Source organism: Schistocerca gregaria, chromosome 2, assembly GCF_023897955.1.
Source record: "Schistocerca gregaria isolate iqSchGreg1 chromosome 2, iqSchGreg1.2, whole genome shotgun sequence".
Classification (NCBI taxonomy): Eukaryota; Metazoa; Arthropoda; class Insecta; order Orthoptera; family Acrididae; genus Schistocerca; species Schistocerca gregaria.
Window position 1 is genome coordinate 344,405,050 of NC_064921.1, and position 23,146 is coordinate 344,428,195.

Genomic DNA, 23,146 nt, shown 5'->3' on the forward strand with positions numbered 1-23,146 from the left:
CAGTAGAAGTATTCCGCCATGCACTCCCTGTCACATACTTCCAATGTGGTGGGAAATTCTACCAACAGATGGACAGAGTTGCCATGGGTTTGCCCCTGGCATCATTTGTTGCAAACCTATACACGGAACACTTCAAAGGAATGGCTCTCAAAATGAAACGGAAGGTGTACTACTGCTATGTGGACAACATGTTTGGCTATTTAACCACCTCAATGGCATCATAATAGTATTAAATTCACCACAGAGGTGGAGGAAAACAGATGTCTGCTTTCTCTCGACATCATGATAAAGAAGAAGACTGATGACACATTAGGTCATTCTATTTACAGGAAGAAGACGTACACCATCATGTATCTTAACGCCAGTAGCTGCCCCCATCCAACACAAATCCATGCTCACCACCTTGATGAGCAGATCACGAGACACATGTGCCAAGGAGAGTCCGCCTTCTGAACTGCAGCACTTGACCGAGACTTTTCGCGAGAACGACTATCCTGAGGCGCAGATATGCTATGTTTTCCAAATGAGGAAGAAGAAGGAGGGAAGACATATGTGAAGAAGTCATTAAGTGCTTGGGATTCCTTCCATATGCTGGGCCACCCTCGGCAAAGATTTCAAGGATATTAGAAAAGAGCAATATTAAAACCATCTTTTAGACGATGTATATGGCAGCACTGGTCAGAGTACATTAAGAGCATTTGCCTAGACCAAACAGAGAAATCAGCAGATCTAAAACACAGTCTCAGGGAAACCACGTGTTTAATTTCAAACAAACAAATTTGCTGTGCAGTGCGAATGTCTTCTGGGATTCGATCTTTAAAGATTCTGTGGAGATACAAGTTCATGAGAACCTTCTCAACTGAAAGAGTGGTTTGCAACTTAGCACCACGTGGGATGCAGCAATAACAAAAATACGACAAGACTGCTCCAGTGTGAAACCGGTGAAGGCAGCAGATAGAATGAACAGGGCCCACCAGATGTGATGCCTGGACCAGCCATCATGAAGGGAGCGCACCACCACTGGCCGCGACACCCCCCTCCCACCACTGGCCACGACACCCCTTCTGAAAGCACACGATTAGTATTGCCGATGCAGACAAGGCAGAGGAGCCTGCGGTCTAGCGACTATAAAGACCTAGACAGGACACATACCTTACATTTCACCTGAGGATGACAAGTAGGTATCTTGTTGAAACGTTGCCATCGAGATTTGCTTAGAAAGTCTAAATTTGAATATAGCACTTCTCTATGGGGAGGAGATACAGGAAAGCTTCAAAATGCTGCAGAAAGTTCTTAACAAGAAGGCAAGCCTGCTCTGCAGATTAGCCTTCCTGCAACAATATCGGGCCAAGCAAGTGCTGCCGCAGTTCACTAACCTGTGACATCCTATCGAAACAAAGAGGAAGAAACATATTTTACAGCATGCTAGCTTGGCGCTTATGCGTGAGCACGTATGCGTAACAGGGCTTGAACTTGACAAAAGTGGTCTCACTATATTCGCATGCTAATTGGAACTAGCGTCCAAACTCTCACCTTTGTCGTGGGAAGCGGTAGTCAGAAACATATTTCCAGCCAGTGAACTCAGCAAACCCAAAGCAACTGTTGGGGCCTCGAGTGCAGCATATCGATACAGTGGGCTCGAGGACCATTATTAGTTTACCTGGAAAGGAACTGGCTGAGGCAACAGCATTCGTGCTGTCAAAAGGATTAAATTTTGCGCCAGTTACAACCACATTACATAACAGGAGATCATCTGTAGCATCGAGTAAGCCATCTTGGGGCTTCCCTCTGACACTGCTGAAGAGGTCAGAAGGGAGACGTACAGGGTCCCGGAAAATGCAAAAATGCCATCTCCACAGCTGAACACAGGGCAATATGCAAGCTATGTGAAGACCAAGATTTGGTCGTCCTAGTGGCAGACAAGGGCAATGCGATGCTACTGCTATGATCAGTTGACTACTGGTGGAAGATTGAAATCATGTTACAAGGTCCAGCCTACAAATAAATGAAAAAGGATCCTAAGTCACCTGTGACAAGGAAGAACATCTCACTGCTAAACAACTCAGGAATAGACAAGAACGTGGTTAGAAGGCTGTACCACAGAGCACTGATACTTCCGCACCTATATGGACTTCCGAGGATGCACAAGAAGGGAGTCCCACTACGTTGACAAAATAAATTTGCCAACTTACGGAATAGCTAAGCACCTGGCACAGCTTTTGAAGCCTATCGTGGGTCACTGACCTCGACACGTCAAAAATGCGATGGAGTTTATGAAGATATGTCGAGGGATGCGTCTGGACAAAGGTGACACCCTCGTCAATTTTGATGTCGTGTTCCTCTTCATGTGGGTACCACCAGAGGATACCTTGACATTACTAAGGGGCCACTTCGACGAAAACACAGTAGAACTGTATGCCGTGCAGTCACTACTATATACTTCCAATGTGGTGGTAAATTCTACCGACAAATAGGCAGAGATGCTGTGGGTTCCTCCGTCGTGCCATGCATCGCAAACCTATACGTGGAACACTTCGAAGAAACAGCTCTTGAAGTGAAACTGAAGGTGTTCTACTGCTGTGAGGATGACACATTCGCAATTTGGTCACGTAGCAAAGAAAATCTACAAGAATTGCTGAACCGCCTCAACAGCATACGTGACAATATTAAATTCACTATGGAGGTGGATGAAAATGGATGTCTGCCTTTCCGTGACATCATGAAGAAGAAGAAGAAGAAGAAGAAGACTGACAACACATTAGGTCATTCTGTTTACAGGGAGGAGACGTACACTGATCTGTACCTTAATGCCAATAGCTGCCACCATCCAGCACAGTGCAAAACTGTGCTACCACCTAATATGCTAGGCTCGATGAAGGACAGACTATAGGCTCAATGAAGGACAGACTAGGAATACAAACACCTGGAGTCTGTAGCATCAGCCACAAGAGTGGCAAACAGTATGTTGGCCAGATGCAGCGATGTATATTGCAGCACTGCTCAGAACATGTAAGGAGCATTCACCTGGGCCAAACAGAGAAATCTGCAATGGTGGAACACAGTCAATAAAAACCGTATGTTTGATTTGGAACAAAGAAAGATGCTGTGTGGGGCCAACGGGTTCTGGGATTCGTTCTTTAAAAAGGCTGTGGAGATACAGCTCCATGATAAATTTGTTAACTGAGATAGTGGTTCCCAGTTTAGCACCATGTGGGATGCAGTGATAACAAAAATACAACAAGAATGCATCGATGTGAAACTAGCGAAGGCAGCAGATGGAATAGACATGCTCCACCCAGATGCAGTTACAAGGCCAGCCAGCATGCATGGTGCACCAACCGTGAGCTGCGAAACCCCTTCCAGAGTCTCGTGATGGTGCTGCCAATGCAGACAAAACAGAGGAGCCTGCAATCCAGCAGCTATAAACATGCGGTTAGGACATGAACTTGATACCTCACTGGAAGATGACAAGTAGGAAACTTGTTGAAACTTTACCGCAGAACAACATCTTGACTTGGCAGATAATGCAGGAGGACACCATCATTGAGATTCGCCGAGAAAGTCTAAATTCAGATCCAGCAATTTGCTAGGAACCAACAGAATCACCATGTCTCAAGTAGTTCTTGTTTTATTTGATTTCTGTTTTAAATTTATGTTTATCTCCTAACTTTCTGATCTCAGCTGGCAGCTTATTATGTAGCTTAATACTAGTATGGCTCACATGCCTTTGTGTGTGAGTCCTTATTGTTCGCTTTAGTGGGGGACTGTGCTGTTTTAGGTGTTGTAGCTATAATCATAAATCTGACATCCTCAATGTTTCCTCTCATGACAGTATTGTAGTGTCATGTTTTAACAGGACAATTCTCATCCACACATGGAATGTTTGTTTATAAATTGTCTGTGATATTGAGGTATCCTGTGGTCAGAAAAATCCCCAACTTCTCCAAGTTGGGACACCGCAGAATGGAATAACACAGATCATCATTTGTCAGCTAGGAAATTGTTGGGTAACATATCACTTTAGTGAAGTGATACGTTACACCTCATGATAGAAAATGCGTGGGACTAGCTCAGATATTGATTCCATCCCAGTGCCAATATCCAGGTTATCAAAGACCTGTTACAACAGTTGTGGGCCAACTTGACTCTGTAGAGGATACAACAGCTTTATTATGCCCTTCTCAATGAAATTAGCACACTTGAGATGAACTAAAACATCATACTGATAAATGGGTACATACTGCCAACTTCTGTGTAAACTTGACTCGATAATGTAATCTCTCTGAAATAACTACAAATATCCTCTCAACTTCTGAGGGTTCATTTTGTTTCCTCCTTAGCTGTCATGTTTCACTTCGTTTTTCAGGTAGTGTAGTTGTAAACAGTACCTCATAAACATTATAAACATGCAATAAAGTAACTGATAATTCAATTTATATCCTTCCTCCCCAGCACTTCTCAATATATGATGCTGACATAGTGAGAACTGGTTTAAAAACTATGAAATCAGAGGGGAATATATAACAAAGCTTCCAAAGAGACCATGTGATGGAGTCTGTATTACAATTTATTGCCTTTGTCTCATTAATTCTGCTTACACTCTCTCTTTGTGTGTACATTAATTTCAATTAACTGGCAGATTAAAGCAAGACAAATTGTAACACATTTATCATATTCTTGTTTTCATTTTGTGAATGATTTTAATCTGTGTGACCTTTGTGCATTTTGCAGCTGAGACTTCACGCATTTAAAGTGCTGGTAATTTCATCACTTCTGCGATGACTGTGCTTATAGTTCATAATTTTCTAACATTTGTAATTTTTTTATTTTTATTAAGTAGCTATACATTGAACGAACCTGTTACAGGAACGTTGCATACGTGCCGGCACATTGACAGTGAACTATGAGAAAGTGGATGTAGACTACAGGCTGAAACACAATGATCTCCTGGCCAATGTTGTCCACAGGTATCTTCATTCATTTAAATAAAATGATATAAATTCATTGTTGTTTAAAATATGTGACTGGCATTACAGTTTGTCTCTGTAGCAAAAAATATAATTTCAGATCAAGTGATGTTGTACTGTTACTTTGTGTGGATTCACAATGAAGTCAGTATTACATTAAACATGTAGATATGTGTATATTTTGATATATTAGTCATTCTTTGTAGCGTCATTCTTGTAAATATGTAACTATGTATCACTTTCTCAAAGGGTACAAATGTTTGTGTTAAATGTTTGGTTAGAGAGAACTAAAAATTTGAGTAACATGTTGCCTTCTGCTGCATGGAATGTGTTCATGACTCTACAGAACTATTCTAAGACTAATGGCTCTGATACATATTAATGTGTGCTCTGCTGGGACTTGAGGTTGTAGATTTTGACCAAAATTAGTGTACTAGATTTCTAATAAACAATAAATTGGTTTGACTCTATAACTTGAACAACATGCAGGCCTTCCTCAGGCCTTATTAACAGAACTACACTGTGGTCAAAGCATAACCTGTCTTTTGATTAGCACACCAGGGAAAGTTCAAAAATAAGTTTATGATACCAGGTTCCAGATGAAGTTCATTTCAAATCCAAAAAATAGTTCTAATTGCTCTGAGCACTATGGAACTTAACTTCATCAGTCCCCTCAAACTTAGAACTACTTAAACCTAACTAACCTAAGGACATCACACACATCCATGCCCGAGGCAGGATTCGAACCTGCGACCGTTGTGGTCGCACGGTTCCAGACTGTAGCGCCTAGAACCGCTCAGCCACACCGGCCTGCATTTAAAATCCAACTGCCAACAATTTGTACAGAGTGAGGTGGCACAGCAGTTAGCACTCTGGACTCGCATTTGTGGGGACAACAGTTCAAAACTGCATCCTGCCATCCAGATTTTGGTTTTCTGTGACTTCCTTCCATCCTAGAAATTGCAAAATTTTGTTTATATCAGGTTGCTATTCAAACACTGCAAGATGGTTGTGCAGCAGCTCTTGCGGTTAATTGGGATGTCACATGATAACATTGACTGTAGTAGTAGTAGTAGTAGTAGTAGTAGTAGTAGTAGTACTAGTAGTAGTAGTTTATTCATCTGGAGACAATATACATGGATTTTGCCAGAAAATATATTTTGTAAATGACTCAAGGATGTACAGTAGCCTACACAATACAAGGGTGCATAATACTCCAGACAGTATCATGTTTAATTACAAAATTTATGAAAAAGGTATTTTTATACGTATTTGGCGTTTTCATGCATGTAAAATCTGAGTTCTAACACTTTTGTGAAAAATATTCATGAACTATTTGCTTACATTGGATCTTGTAGAGAGACTGAGACTTGGGTGTTTCAGTACTGTGAATGCTGCTATGTTGAGTTGGTTGGACTGGATAGTTTTTCCAAAAAAAAAAAAACAATGTTTGTTAGCAGTTTTGTTTACTGCACATAGTTCACTTACATTGGGCTGTAGTAACATTTATGAAGAAAAATAAGTACCACTGGTCCAAAGTTTCACACACCTTTCTTCAGTTGTAATTCAGTAATTAAATAAAAGTAGAGTGCTTTACACAATTTCAAATGTCCTCTGTTTAATATAAGAGATAATTAAATAGATCCCAGTGTGGGCACAGCAACTGTATATATTAATGCATGTTCCTAAAATACACTGCTAGTAACATAATGACTAACAAATGTTTGTATGCATATACAAGCAATCATACTAATGACATCCAAGTTAGAGCAGGGTGAGCAGACTACTAGTTGATGACACCTAATTTCTGTGTGGTGTTGTGACATCACCTTTTACATATTTATAGAGTGACTTGGATTTCTTACAGCAAAAATGGATAAATGCTGCAAATCTGTCATTCTAAATAGTTCTTCCATTGCAGCTGCACCTGTCTCGCCCTGTTCAATCAAAGCCCTGAATTTTCCCAACTTTTAATTGCCATAATGATTTGTAAAATTTTACTATAACTGTCTGTAATATACGGAGAGATACACCATATAACAGCATATTTGCTAATACATGCACTTTTACATCAAGCATAGATAATTTCAGGGATATGTCTTCAGTCATGCAATGATTGTTTTACTACTTTTGGTTGCGAGATCATTTACAAAAAGTATTTCCTCTGTTCTGTACATAAGTGGCCATATAAGCATTTCAACTCTTTGGAGACCAGAATGCTTCATGCATAATCTCAGGTATTAGCAAATACTTGTGATCCATCATTCTCTTCTAAAGAACCTTAAGTTATGTAAACATTGATTGTGCTCCTGATTCCACTTTAAGGTAGTGTCCTTCAGTTTTTGACTAACAAGAAGAGATACTGCTGTGACACCCACAACTCATATAATTTTATTTGAAGCAGTTAACTACACAGTAATCTGCTAATCTCCACTGGATTCTGCCATTTGACTTTAATGTCTTACTGTATAACTCCTTATTCTTGTAATCTACACAGAGGTGACAAAACTTATGGTATACGTCATAGTATCGTATCAGACCACCTTCTTTACCGGGTGCAGTGCAGCAGCTTGATGTGGAATGGTCACCACAAGTCACTGGAAGTCCCCTGCAGAAATACTGAGCCATGCTGCTGCTTTAGCCATCCATAATTGTGGAAGTGTTGCCAGTCCAGGGTTTTATGCACAAACTAAACTTTCAGTTATGTCTCATAAATGTTCAGTGGAATTCAAGTTGGGTGATCTGGGTAGCCAAATCATTCACTTGAATTTTCCAGAACATTCTTCAGATGAATCATGAAGAATTGTGGCCCAGTGACGTTGCACATTGTTATTCATAAAAATTCCATTGTTGTTTGGGAAAATGAAGTTCATGAATGGTTGCAAATGATCTCCAAGTAGCCAAACAGACCAGAGGACACAATCCACTCCATCTAAACGCAACCCACACCATTCTGGAGGTACCACCGGCTCACATGATCTTATCGTTTCATGGGGTCTGTGCCATACTTAAACAATGCCTTCAGCTCTTGCCAACTGAAATTGTTACTCATCTGACCAGGCGAGTTTTCCATTTATTTAGGGTCCAACTAATATTGTCACAAGCCCCAAGAGGTGTTGCAGGTGATGCTGTGCTGTTAGGAAAGGCACTTGTGTTGGTTGTCTGCTGCAACATCCCATTAATGCCAAATTTCATTGCACTGTCATCAAGGATACATTTGTCATACATCTCACATTGACTTCTGCTGTTATTTCACACGAAGTTGCTTGTTTGTTTGCACTGATCACCCTACACAAACACTGCTGATCTTGGTCATTAAGTGAAGACCATCAGCCACTGTATTGTCTGTAGCTCCCAAGTACTGTTCCACAGTCAAAGTCTGTTAATTCCTTCCATATGGCCATAATCACATCGAACATCTTTTTGCAAGAATCACCTGAGTACAAATGGTAGCTCAGCCAGTGCACTGCCCTTTTATACCTTGTGTACGTGGTACTACTGCTTCTATATAAGTGAATATCACTATCCCTTGACTTTTATCATCTCAGTCAGTATATATAAAACAATTACTTCATATGTTGAAAAGGCCATTGTGTGACAGATAGTTGTAAGGTAGCACACTCCCTATCGTACTTGCAGTTTATTTATTTATAATAATCTTAACTATGTTATCTTAATTTCTAATCCCAGCTAACAAAAACCACTCAAAGATGCACACTTTTATATGAACAGATTTTAACTTTAGAATGGTTCTGTTAATGTCCTGTACATGGCACAGAAGGCTGCAAAAATTGAAAAAAATTCATAAACTAAACAATATCTGCTTGCAGTTCTAAGCAGGAGAAAAGACTTACATATTTATCCATGCATAATATAACTGGAGAAGTAACCTGTGAAGTGCATTAGAAAAGTAAAGGCCAACTGAATATAATTAATAATTGGTAACTTAACAGTGTATGTGTGCCCTTGGATTCAACTGGTCTGTAGGGTAAGTAACTTCTTGATTGAGTAATGAAGCGTTAAGGAATAAACAGTTATGTCAGTTGTCAAAATTCTAGTAACTAATTAGAGCTATTATTGGAAGTGAAAAATAATATTTCCAAAATTTGTTATCAGTTTCAAGAAAAATATTTACTTATTGTAGTAATTGAAAAAGATGTTAGGTGATATTTTCACTAGCTTAAAAAATATCATGTTTAAGATATGAGAATCACAGTGGCTGGCAACCTTGCTATGCTCTTAAATGGAAGTGAAAGAAAATTTTTATGGTATACCAATAGAATATCAAAAAGTATCAGTTGCAAATCATTCTGGTTTGTGCGAGACTGGGTTGAGTGACATGAACTTTGTTTATAGTGGTCTCAAAAACAAATGTAATTGTGCATTTACAGACTGTTTCTCACATGGCCAAGAGAATTTCTAATTTATAGTGCCAAAAATTTTTCATCATCCATGTTGTGATCCTATCACCATGCTAAACGACTACTATTTTTTGTTGTGTTAGTCTGTAATTTACTTGCAACTCAACCTTAAGAAAACTCAGGTGGTGAAATGTTGATGGAACGTATGTAAAGTCAAGGCAATATAATTTTGTGTAGGTGGTTTGAGAAATCTTCTTTCATGATATTAAAAGAGAATGGAGCTAAATGGTTAGTGTACAGAAACACAATGTTTATGTGTGGTTAGTAGAAACAATATAACTAGTTGGCCTTTACTTTTGAAATGCCCATCATAAGTTCTTTGTAGTATCTAACAAATTATAACTCATTGTAAATATGAATTTTGTGTCAGGATTCTGTATTAAATTACATACTTTCAAGTGTCTAGAGCTGCCTGTCACTTTTGTTTGCTTAAGCATAGTATAGAAAATTTAATTTTGTCTAGCTTGCAGGATATTATTTGCTTTTTAACTTTAGTTTTATGTAAAACAGTTTTTTGTTCTTACTGTTTACATTGTGTGTATTTACAAAAATAATTGATATTATTTTATCATCGTAAGCAAAAAATGCATGGTTTAACACAAAACAGCATTTATGTTACCATTATTCATTTGTGAAACTTCTTAATTACTACTGTTATTCACTGCCCTTTGACAATGTAATTTTACTTCTTTTCCTTCAAATAAATACAAATATTTAACAAGAAGGATAACAGAGAAGTGAAGAGACATTCAAACTGACCAGTACAATTATTTAGCAGGAAATAAATGGTAAGTCATTAATCCTACTGCCACCTAACCAATCATTTTCAGATGCCATGTTGCTGGAAGCTCTCTAAATAAATATGTTTCAAACAGTTTGCATGATTCCTCCAAAAGTTATTTTGTGTGAGTATTGTCTTTTCACTATAAGTAACAGTGTGCAAAGTCAGTTGGTTTTACAACTTTCTTCCTATACAATAAAATTCAAGAAACTGAAATGACAATTTGAAAACATGAAGTCTCATATAAATCAGGCGATGAAGGTAAAGTGGGTGGCAAAAGAGAGGACTAGAGTGAGTTTAAATACAAGTGGTACTCTACTTGTCACTTGAATTCCTCCTGCCTTTCCCTGACTGTTTAACTTGTGAGCTGGTAAATATGCCCTATAACACTAGCCCATAATTCCAGTCTTGACAACACAATCTTTTATGGTGTATTTCCTCTTATTTATCCCTTGCCATGCTTTTCTGTCTTTTATTCAGTGGAATAACTGTTGTCAAATCATAACCATTATCCTACCTGGTTTTCATGAAAAATTGCTACAATCTATTATTGTGGTTAACATACATTATGTGTCAGGCCTTCATTTTAATATTGTTGATAAAGGTTCCTGCAGATGTAAGTCCAGTATTCAGTTTTGAGGGGCATAGTTTTTAATGATTAAGAATGCTAATGGTGATCTTAAAAAATATTGGTTAGTACCACATGTTTGGGGTTTCTCCCATTAAAATAACATTGGAGCACAGGAAGAATAACTGCTTGAATACCTCTGTGCACAATGTAATTAATCTAACCTTGTCTTCATGGTTTCTGTGGGAACTGTACATGGAGGGGATGGGGGGGGGGGGGGGAGGGGTGAAGAAAATCTCTAGATTCTTCACTTAATACTGGTTTTCGAAGCTTTCTAAGTAGTCTTTTGTGGGATAGGTGGCATCTCTCTTCAAGCATTTGCCAATTCAAGTTTTCAACATTTCCCATGAGTCCAAAAAACCTATGACCATTCATGCTGCCTTTCTTTATATACATCTATTGTCCCCTGTTAGTCGAAATTGGTGTAGATCCTACACACTTTAACAATGTTCTAAGATGGGATGCAAAAGTGATTTGTAAGCACTCTTTTTTGTCAACTGACAGCACGTTTACGCTATCCTTCCAATGTATTGAAGTATGCCACCTGCCTTACTCATAGTTGAGCCTGTGTAATCATTCCATTTCATATATCAACAAATTGTTACTCTCAGAGATATGCACATGTTCACTGATTAAAAATGTGGCTAATTGATTTAGTACTCATAGGATACTACTTTTATGAAGTGTACAATTTTGCATTCCTGAACATTTAAACAAAGTTGTCAATCTGTATACCACTTTGAGAACTGTAATAGCAACACCTTTGACAACTGTTTGTTGTTGTTGTTGTTTAAATGGTCTTCAATCTGAATACTGGTTTGATATTCCTCTCCATGCTTCTCTGTTCTGTGAAAGCATTTTCATCTCTGAATAACTATGCCAACCTACATCCGTTTGAACCGTCTTCTGGCCTACAGTTCCGTCCCCCTCCCCACTCTCCATTTTCCTCCAGTACTAAATTGATGATCCCTTGATGTCTCAGAATGCATCCTATCAACTGAGACCTCCTTTTAGTCAAGCTGTGCCACCTATTTCTTTTCTCCCCAGTTCTGTGAAGTACTTCCTCATTAACTGCAGAATCTACCCATCTAATCTTCAGCATTCTTCTGTAGCGCTACATTTCTAAAACTTCTATTCCCTCCATGTCTGAACTGTTTATCACATTTCAGTTCCATGCTAGGCTACACTCCAGACAAATACCTTCAGAGAATACTTCCTAACACTTCCTATACTCATTGTTAACAAATTTCTCTGCTTCAAAAACACTTTTCTTGGCATCGCCCTCTATACTTGAGCCATCATCAGTTATTTTGCTGCCCAAGTAACAAAGTTAATCTACTACTTTAAGTGTCTTATTTCCTAATCTTATGCCCTCAGCATTACCTGGTTTTATTCGACTAGATTCCATTGTCTGTGTTTTGCTTTTGTTAATGTTTCTCTTATCTCCTTGCTTCAAGACACTATCCATTCTGTTCAACTGCTCTTTCAAGTCCTCTGCTGTCTCTTACAGAACTACAATATCATCAGCAAGTCCCCAAGTTTTTATTTTTTCTTCCGAAAATTAAATTCTCCAAATATTTCTTTGGTTTTCTTTATTGCATGCTCAGTGTACAGACTGAATAACATCATGGGTTAAAGTGTGCTCTGACCATTATTAGTATTTCACTTAGCACTATGATTGTGAACACGATGCTGAAAACTATGACTATGTGAGAGTGGAAATGAAGGAATGCTGTTTTTTTGTAATTCATCCCTATGTTCAGGAAATGAGAGTCATTCTGTTATGTTTTTATAGTGTGGGTCTTTACCTTTCTGTCTTGCCTTACTCCCCTTTCAGTGGTTTTGCTGCTTCTACTGGGGACTCTCCCTGTGTCAGATTTGTTGTTGGCAGCAGGTGAGGTCATCCTGTGAGTGAATGCCATAATATGACCGGAATACTTTCTGCAGCTTATGAAGCCTATCCACATAGGCTATCCCTCAGTACCACATTGTAAACCAAACTTGTAACTTTCTAAAATTCCATACCATTTTCAGAACCTTGTTTTGTTTTGAACAGAGGACCTAGAAATGACAGAGGCTTCATCCCCACTGTAGCCGCACAACAGGCTAGAGCAGTCCACTCACCCCACCACTGCCCAGTAACAAACCCAGGGTTATTGTGCGGTTCAGCCCCCAGTGGACCCCACTGGGAATGTCTCACACTAGACAAGTGTAACCCGAATGTTTGTGCGGTAGAGTAATTATGGTGTACACATACATGGAGAAAGTGTTTGCTCAGCAATTGCCAACATAGTGTAACTGCAGTGGAATAAGGGGAACCGGCCCACATTCCCTGAGGCAGATGGAAAACCACCTTAAAAACCATCCACAGACTGGCCGGCACACCAGACCTCGGCACTAATCCACCGAGCGGATTCGTGCCGGGAACCGATATGCCTTCCCGCCCAGAAAGCAGTGCATTAGACCTCGTGGCCAACCAGGCAGGCTTTCAGAACCTTAATTTTCATGCTACCTTATTCTAAGAGAATTGGCTGAAGAACTTGGAAACTTTTATTATAAAATAATACAAACACATTTATTGAACAGTTCATGAAGGATGGAGAAAAGCCCACAGAACCCCCTCTCCTTGGGCCCTTGTATGGGTTTCACATAGACCAATATTAAGCGGGAAAGTGTAAGAGATGAATAATGCACATGGTGTGGTTCACAGATGAATTATGAAGGAGCTTGGGAAAAAAAAGTAGAGTGAGACAAGTTACAATAAGTTGCTGTTTACAGAACCCAATTTAATTCCTAAGTAAGAGTAAGAGTTGTTCAGTCTGTAGAAAGTCTTTAAGTATTCTCAGAAAATATGTTTAGTACTTCTTCAATAGGTTGGCCATTCGTACAGCCATATGTACACTCCTCCTCTGACATATGATGCTGTGCTGTTCCAGAAACTGTCAGTAAATGACTACAAGGAGAGAGATCAATTCTATTATTGATAAAGATTGTAATAAGATGTCTGCGAGTTTCAGTGGATGTAATATCTTGTTGATTGCATCTCTGTTTGCTACCGTGGCATTTGTAGGATGAGGAGAAATAGTGACAGCAAAATGTCTCCTATAAAACAATAGTAGATTTTCAGTTTTTGTTTCATTGTATTACTGAATAAATCAAGATTGAAAACATATCATAAATGAGTTCAGAGTGTACACTATTTGTCATACGATAGTGAATTTTTAAGAAGGAAAACAGATTTTGTCAGTAATTTCTTAGTGGAGTTGCACATGTGCCAGATGAAATGCCTATATTTGTTACATCATATAATTTTATAACAATAGTTTTGCACCCATATGTGCTTTTATGTATTACAGTTTGGCCTCATATAACTTATACAACATCTTCTAAACAAAGTATTATTTTAATTTTGTTTGAATCTTTATCTGTCATAGCCTAATATGCCATAAACATTTGTCTCTGGACATGAAGTCAGTTTTCATTACCAATTGTACCAGCACCTCAGATACCACTAAGATGAGAATAAGGTTTTGCTCATTTGGTGCTGACCTAAACTGCCATTGTACTGATGATGTGCTATCAGTAATAAGTGATTAAACCTCTGTCACTTATTCATCATGTTCTACAAATTCTGTCTTCTAGGAGAACCTTGAAGGATAAGGAATGAGTTAAGCTACATATTAACCAGAAGCAGCCACTGCAAGCCCACTGCCCATCATCTTACAATACTCAAATTCTATTTTTATCTAATACTTTGAACAATGCAATTACGAAACTTTATGGAGACTATCAGCTGTCTTTATACTGGCGACATTGAAATATATCTCCATCTTAGAAATCATATTTGTGAGTCCAAATATTCTTTTGAATTTTTTGAGATATTGTCTTTCTTTGTTTTCTGTGTTTGCATTTGAAGAGTTCATTCTAAGTGAACATTTACTGTTAACGATAAATACCATTAGGGAGTATTTGTGTTGACATGTAAATGTAAGAATATCTAGTCCTCTGAATAGATTTATTTAACATTTACACAATTTTCTTACTTTACACTTCTGTTAAATAAGTACACTTTTGACCTTATTTAATGATTTTGACTTGATTATAGCTAGTCTTAAGCATTAACTAAACCTCTCTCTTCCTAGCACAATATCCTGGGTGATCAAAAAGTCAGTATAAATTTGAAAACTGAATAAATCACGGAATAATGTAGACAGAGAGGTACAAATTGACACACATGCTTGGAATGACATGGGGTTTTATTAGAACCAAAAAAATACAAAAGTTCGAAACATGTCCAACAGATGGCGCTTCATCTGATCAGAACAGCAATAATTAGCATAACAAAGTAAGACAAAGCAAAGATGATGTTCTTTACAGGAAATGCTCAATATGTCCACCATCATTCCTCAACAATAGCTGTAGTCGAGGAATAATGTTGTGAACAGCACTGTAAAGCATGTCCAGAGTTATGGTGAGGCATTGGCATCAGATGTTGTCTTTCAGCATCCCTAGAGATGTCGGTCAGTCATGATACACTTGCGATGATCATCACCAAACGACGCACCCAAGAGATCTTTCATGCGTCTAGCAATACTCTCTCTCTCTCTCTCTCTCTCTCTCTCTCTCTCTCTCTCTCTCTCTCTCTCTCTCACTCTCTTTTAATAATAATAATAAAACCCCATGTCATTCCAAACATGTGTGTCAATTTTTACCTCTCTATCTACATTAGTCCGTGGTTTATTAAGTTTTCAAATTTATCCTGACTTTTTGATCACCTTGTACTTTGTTCCCAAATGGTAGTACCCATTTTCTTTTGGCTTACATTGGAACTGCTCCTGACATGTTGTGTAAGAATATTTTTAGGGAAGAATTAAGTTTCTCATCTGCTGTAATGAATTTCAGTTTTGTTTCCATCTTCACACCCATGTGATGTTACTGTTTTTCCCTCCTTTTGAACCACTTTTCATTACCATTAGTAGTCTTTGCAGATTGTGATAGCAGTTGGGATCACTGGAGCTTCTTGCACTTGTATGTCCGTTGTGACCATTACATCTATTGAAATAAATGTAAATTGCATTGAATAATGGGAAGTCCTTAAGGAGAATGCTGTTTTGTGTTTTAGCCAGAAGTAAGTGCTTTACAAAGTTTTTCAGTGCTGCCATAGCCACTTTGTGACAGTAGACGTGTTTTCATACTTCCCAGCTTACTTTCCTGGCATTTCCTCAATTTAAGCATAATGAGATGTCCTATTTTCTCTGTAATTTTCCCCTTTAACAGTAATTGCATGGGATATTCTGTTCACATTAAATTGATCCACTCTAATGGTGTACCTCTTGCAGCAGAGGATCATTTTATTTTATATTGGTGACCAATGAAAGTGTTTTATTAACAGTAACATAATTAACAACTTGATGTGAGTACATTTATTTAATAATCTGACATTTGTATTATTTACTGTTCTTTCTTTTGCCACAGTTAAAAAGGAGACATTTTTCCATTAGAAAAAAATGGCACCTAGGGACTCATCAGAGTTGATGAGTAGGTAGATATTAACAGACTGTGTACTTGATTTACAATAACAATGACAAATTGCAACCACCTCTTATGACAGTTATGATCATTTTCATAATCATTCACAACTGAAATTGGCACATAATTTCTAATTTCATGAGTGTGTAAACATTTTCCATGCAGTTGATGTCAGAAACAAATGCCAGTGTAAGGAAGCAGTAGTTGTATGAAGCGAGGTGAAGGAAGTACACCTTTATATCTGTAGTGCAAACAAAATCTGAATTGAGTAACTTATTTTAATATAGGTTATGGTAGAAGATGAGTCAATGGTTGCAGTAATCTATATGGATGACCAGATTTTACCTTATAGTTTATATTGACAAAAATTTAAATCTAAACTTAAGAAAGAAAGAAAGAAAAAAAGGAAGATGCACCATTATCAGAATTGAATGGAAATCAATGATGTGATGTACATGTACAGACAAACAAGTGATTACAATTTCAGAAAAATTGAATGATTTGTTCAAGAGAAAGAGCTTCACAAATTGAGCAAATCAATAATGTGTAGGGCCACCTCTGGCCCTTATGTAAGCAATTATTCAGTCGCCATTGATTGATAGTTGGGTGTCCTGAGGGATAACATGTAAAATTCTGTCCCATTTGCATGTTAGATTGTTAAAATACCAAACTGGTTCAAGGGCCTTATCTATAATGCTCAAAATGTTCTCAATTGAGAAGAGACCCAGTGACCTTGCTGGCAAAGATGGTGTGTGGCAAGAATGCAGACAAGCAGTAGAAACTCTCACTGTGTGTGGGCAGGCATTATCTTGCTGAAGTATCATCCCAGGAAGGCTTCCCATATAGGGCAACAATAGCAGGCATACAGTATCGTAATTATACCACTGTACTGAAAGGATTCTACAAGGGTCCTAGTATGAAAATAAATGTCACCTCGGACCATCACTCCAGCTTGTCGGACTGTATGGAGGGTGACAACCAGGTTGGTATCCCATCACTGTCTGGGGTGTCTCCAGAAATGTCTTCAGCCTGTAATCTCATTGACTAGAGTGGAATTGTCTTCAGTGATGAGTTCTGCTTTGAACTGAGTGCTGATGACCAGCAACAATGTGCCTAGAGACACCATGAAAAGCAGTTGGACACTAGCCTGACTGATGCCTGCAATATTGCCTGAAATCCTGGAGTGATGGTCTGGGGTGCCATTTCTTTTCATAGCAGAACCCCTTTGGTTGTCATCCACAGAATCCTTACAACACAGCAGTAAATTGACAATACTCTGTTCTTTTGTTGCCCTTCATGGTAAGCCGTCCTGGGCCTACATTTCAGCAAGATAATGCTCGCCCACAGATGGCGAGAGTTTCTACTTGTCTTCATGCTTGCCAAACTCTGCCTTGGCCAGCAAGGTCTTAGGATCTCTCCCCAATTGAGAACATTTGTAGCATTATGGACAGGCCCCTCCAACCAGCTCGGGATTTTGATGACAGAACTTTGCACAATATCCCTGAGAAGGGCATCCAACAACTCTCTCAATTAATGCCAAGCTGAATAAATACTTGCATAAGGGCCAGAGGTGAACCATCATGTTATTGATGTGTTCAGTTTGTGAAGCTTTTTCTCTTGAATAAATCATCCAATTTTTCCAAACTTCCGACTGATTATTTGGCTGTACATGCACATCAAATCCACCAATTTATGTCATATTCAGATAATACCTTGATGGTACCTTTTTTTCTTTCTTAGAGTGTATTTAACAACATTAAAATCAGGAATATAGATTCAAGGGCTGTACAAGAGAAATGAACATGAATGTAATACACTGTTCGAAAGTACATATTAGAGGAATATGTGTATTAGTGCCCAGTATGTTAACTCTGTTTGGATATAGGCGATACCTGTGGTATTGTTCCATGGCTTGAGATCTTCACTTTCAATATAGGCAACACTTGAAGTCATTTGCAATCTGCACTGATAATCCAAAGCATTACACCCACTGCCCACCCTGATGATGGATGCTGCCTGATGGCATTGTGGGCATGTGATGTGGTAACGAAGGTATATAAGTGGAGCAGACACAGATGGGGGATCATCCTAGTGAAGACGTGGGCTGCAAATGGGAAATCCATTGAGATAAGCGACTTTGACAAAGGGCAGATTATTATCACGCAGAGCCTATGAACGAGTATCTTGAAAATGGCAAAGCTACTCAAATGTTCACGTGCTACTATTGTGAGCATCTACGGAAAGAGCTAGAAGGACAGCACCACTAGACACTGAATGATTGGACATCCATGCCTCCTCACAGAACTTGGAGTTTTTAGGCTGGTCGTCTCTGTAAAGTAGAGTAGGTGTCAATCTGAGGCATCTCTGCCAAAAGAGCACAGTGCCGGTGCTCGCACAGGTGTTTCATCATCCATTGCTGAACGTGGAGCTCCGCCGCAGGCCATCCCTAAGTGTTCACTTGTTGACAAAATGATATTGTCAATTACAATTGCTGTGGACATGAGACCACCAGGATTCTACCGTTGATCAGTGAATACGTGTCATCCCTTCAGGTGAATAATAACATTTTTGCTAAATTAGGTCTCTGGTTATTTCCACAATTTTCACTGACAGTCATGCCACCTTCCAGCAGTATAATTGTCCATGTCTTGGAGCCAGAATGATGCTACAGTGGTTTGAGGAGCATTTTAGTGAACTCATATTGATGTCTCAGTGACCAAGTTCACCTGATGTAAATCCTACGGAACACTTATGGGTCACTATTGGGCACCATCACCGCATACACAAATCGGCAGCTCATTATTTACACGAATTGCATGACCTGTGCACAGCCATTGAATGGCAGTTGTCTTTTCTGGGTGTTGTATTCGACCAGGCACATGCAATGCAGTGCACATTGCAAGGATGGTCTGGGTGGTCTGTTTGATCCAAAAAGGATGGACTTTCAGCTGTTTTGCTGCAGATGCCAATGCCTCTCCATGAGTTGTCCGTATGTTGTGGACACTCTACAGGGAAACAGTTCAGTGCACAAGACAGGTTGGACAAGGTTGCCAGTGCATGACAACCCCGTGTGAAGATCGATATCCACAGTGCAGCCGTAGACTTGTACAGAGTATACCGTGTAGATGTCAGGCTGCGATAAATGCTTGTGGAGGGCATACGTGGTATTTAAGCTCTCAAAATATAAGAAAAGCCAACCAGGCTAATGGGATGAATGATTGTTTCCACTTTGATTTTGACGCCTGTCAGACATTTCAGTTCTTTTTATGTAAAAGATTGAGGATGTAATGATGTTTTGTTGTGAAAGATATTTGGTAACATACTTAACCCTCAATTATTGCTCAGTGGACTATAGTAGATGCCCAAAGTCACATTCCCATAATTCTTTTGGGCAGTGTATTACAGATAGGGAAGAGGAAGTAAATGAAGATAATTTAGGAAATACAGAACTGTGAGAGGAATTTGTTACAAATTTTGCAGAAACTAAACTGCCATTATATGAGTCAAAATACATGGAAGGAAATTGAAAATTTGTGGTAAGTTCCTGTGGGACCAAACTGCTGAGGTTATCAGTCCCTAGGCTTACACACTACTTGATCTAACTTAAACTAAATTACACTAAGGGCAACACACACACGCCCATGGCTGAGGTAGGACTTTAACCTTTGACGGGGCGAGCCACATAGAAGGAAGCAGTGCTTGAGAAGGAAGTGAGATAGGGCTGTAGGCTATCCCCAGCATTAGTCATTCTGGAAATTGAGCAAGCAGTAAAGAAAGATGAGGAGAAATTTAGAGGGTGAATGAAGAATTCTAGAAGAAGAAATAAAAACTTTACTGTTAGCTGATGACATGATAATTCAATCAGAAAGAGCATATGGAATAGTTTGAATAGACTGAATAGTATCATGAAAAGAGGTTATAAGATGAACATCAGCAGTAATGTAACAAGGGTAATGAAAATAGTGAGATTAGATCAGCTGATGCTGAGAGATATAAATTAGCAAATGAGACACCAAAAACAGGAGAGGGTTTTTCTATTTGGGCAGTAAAATAACTGATTTCGGCTGAAGTAGAGAGGGTGTAAAACACAGAATGGCTATTGCATGAAAGAAATTTTTGAAAAAAAGAGGAATTTGTTAGTATATAATACAAATTCGATGGTAGAAAATCTTTTCTGCAGGTTTTTGCATGGCTCATAAACATGCATGGAAGTGAAACAAGGACAATAAACATTTGAGACAAAAAGAGAATAGAAGCTTTTGAGATGTGCCACTACAAATGAATACTGAAGATTTAGATGGGTAGATCAAGGAACTAATGAAGGGGTACTAAATCAAATGGGGAGAAAGAATAAATTTATGGCATTGCTTGGCTAAAAGATGGGATCCATTGATAGGACATATTCTGAGGGATGGAAAAATGGTAAAAATTGTAGAGTGAGACCAAGGGTTAAATACAGATAGCAGATCTAATTGAATTTAGCTTGCAGTAAATATTTGCAGATATGAGACTTGTGCAGCATAAAGTAGCTTGCAGAGCTGCATCAACCCAGTCGTAAGACTGAAGACAACAACAACAACAACAACAACAACCAGAAGTAACAGGAAAATGTATCATCTTTTACAAACACAGTAATGTGACAGTAATACATACCAAATGAGGTGGCCCACTACACTTACATTAAGGAGTAGCAGGGTTAACATCTGGCTACCCAGATTTAGGTTTTACTTGGTTCCCCTGTATCACTAAAGGCAAATGCTCTCAGTGGTTCCTTTCCAAAAGTTCTCTTCAGATTCTGTTTTACATACATTCTGTTACAGACTCCACCTCTGGTGATCTTGCCACCAGGGAGACATTAACCTCTAATCTTTCTTACTTCCTTTTTGGGACTGAAATGTTGCTGGTGCACACTAACGAGCAAAATATATTTTTCTATTTGCTTTAGACACTACATAACTCCAATCAGCATTCTTTGAAAATGTCACTCTTGGATTCCTCACAGTGCGAGGGTATCAGAGAAAGAAAGCCAGAACTATCACTTAAGAAGTATTATCTCTATAAAATCACTTGTTCAGTAAAAAAGAAAAAAGAGAGAGAGAATCTAAATTTCATGCTTTCTTTCATTCATTCTTTTATTCGTTCATTCAGTCACTCTCCCTCACACATTGTGTTCTGTAAATCCTGTAACGAAGGAGAGCCATCAAGGATATGGAATGAAAAAGATTATACATTTACAGATGGATACAGCCACTGCAGTTTACTTCTGTAAAGGTTTACTAACAATAAATTTAGACCAGTGGTCACTCGGCTATCCAGATATAAGTTTCCTGTAACTCCTCCTGAATCATTTAAGGTGACTTCTGTTACTTTGAAGAGATGTGGCCGAATTCTTACCCTTTCCTTCTCCAATTGGAACATGTATTCCATTTCTAATGACTTTGTTATAATATATGAGAATTACTTCTAGATCACTTGAAATATACTTATGTTTATTAGGAGAAAACCAACTACTTTGAAAAAAGTCATTGCTCTTCCTCTTACAGTACTAAGCTGCTGCTTTTTATCTAATACTTCAAAGAAAGCATTTGTGTAGAATTACACAGGCCACATTACCTGTCTGCATACTGGCACTGTCTACTTCTATCTGCTGTAATACAAATATTAGAATTTGTGTTCCTGAGTCACATAAATTGTAGGAGTAAAGAATGATGTATTCTTTTTTGTTTATGTATATTTGGGGGGGGGGGGGGGGGGTTCAGTTAGCCAGATATCTACCAATAACCTGTTATAGAGCTGTGCACCAAAGTACAAAACTCCATTCTGAACACTAGAGAGGGAAGCAAAGTCTGTATGAAAATTATTTTTACTTCCAATATTGTGTTTGTGGATTGCAGTGTCAATCCTAATTTCACTCGTGACATTAACCACAAAAACCATTACGGAAATAGAGAGTACAAGTATCGGCACATAAGTGTAAGAAAATCTTGATTGCTGAATAGGTTTCTTCAAGATGTTCACTCATCACCTTTACACAAAATTCACCTTAGCTACATTCCTCGAGTAATTACGACATGGGAGGGTGTTGAGTGAAGTTACTTGAAGTATACCAGCTTTCCTGTTAGCAGGTTGAAATAATGAGAAGATTTCTAAGTGCAAAGCAGGCAAATCTGAACTGTTTGGTTAACTGACCAGACTTGTGTTCTCGTAAAACCTGTTTATTGTCTATCGGTTTTGCCTAGGACCTTTCAACATGGAATCTCATCCAGTGTATCCTCATTGATCTCTATTTCTGTTGCTTGTAAGGCAGCTTTCGTTTGTTCAGAACTGTATGAAAAGGAAAATTTGTTTGAGAAAACTATAGAATCTCTTTACAGAATGTAAAATTTCAGCACACATTAATATTATAAAAAATCCTCATACTAGTTTTTGAAACCATGAGTTCCTTCAACAGGGAGACTATAAAAGTGAAAAAAAGGAGAAATGATTTAGACTGGTGATGCCAAGTGAGCAGTTGCAGTGGTGAGTATACTAGATTTGCATTGGGAGAATAATGGTTCAACTTCCTGTCTGGCCATCCAGATATAGCTTTCTTGTGGTTTCCCTCAATTGCTCAAAGTAGATGCCAGGGCGATTACTTCAAAAAGGGCATAACTCATTTCCTTCTTTACCATTCCTCAGTCTGTTCTATCCCTAACGAGCTCCCCTTTGATGTGAGTTTAAAACCTTATCTTCCTTCCTTAGACAGGTCAAAATAGTTATATGAAACAGAAACAAAGGTAAAGAGTTTCTCTACATAGGCAAAATTGTCCACTGAAAGAAT

General features: G+C 38.5%; 1 protein-coding gene across 3 annotated transcripts in view; it reads left to right on the forward strand.

Moving 5' to 3' along the window:
• The window catches only part of LOC126337020 (pseudouridylate synthase RPUSD2-like), a 1,306,240-nt gene that overhangs the window by 1,220,291 nt on the left and 62,803 nt on the right, over nucleotides 1-23,146 (forward strand). For all 3 annotated transcript variants that reach the window (XM_050001287.1, XM_050001289.1, XM_050001290.1), the window contains exon 5: nucleotides 4,867-4,967. In XM_050001287.1, coding sequence (XP_049857244.1) covers nucleotides 4,867-4,967 — 101 coding nt within the window. The remainder of the gene's footprint in view (nucleotides 1-4,866; nucleotides 4,968-23,146) is intronic.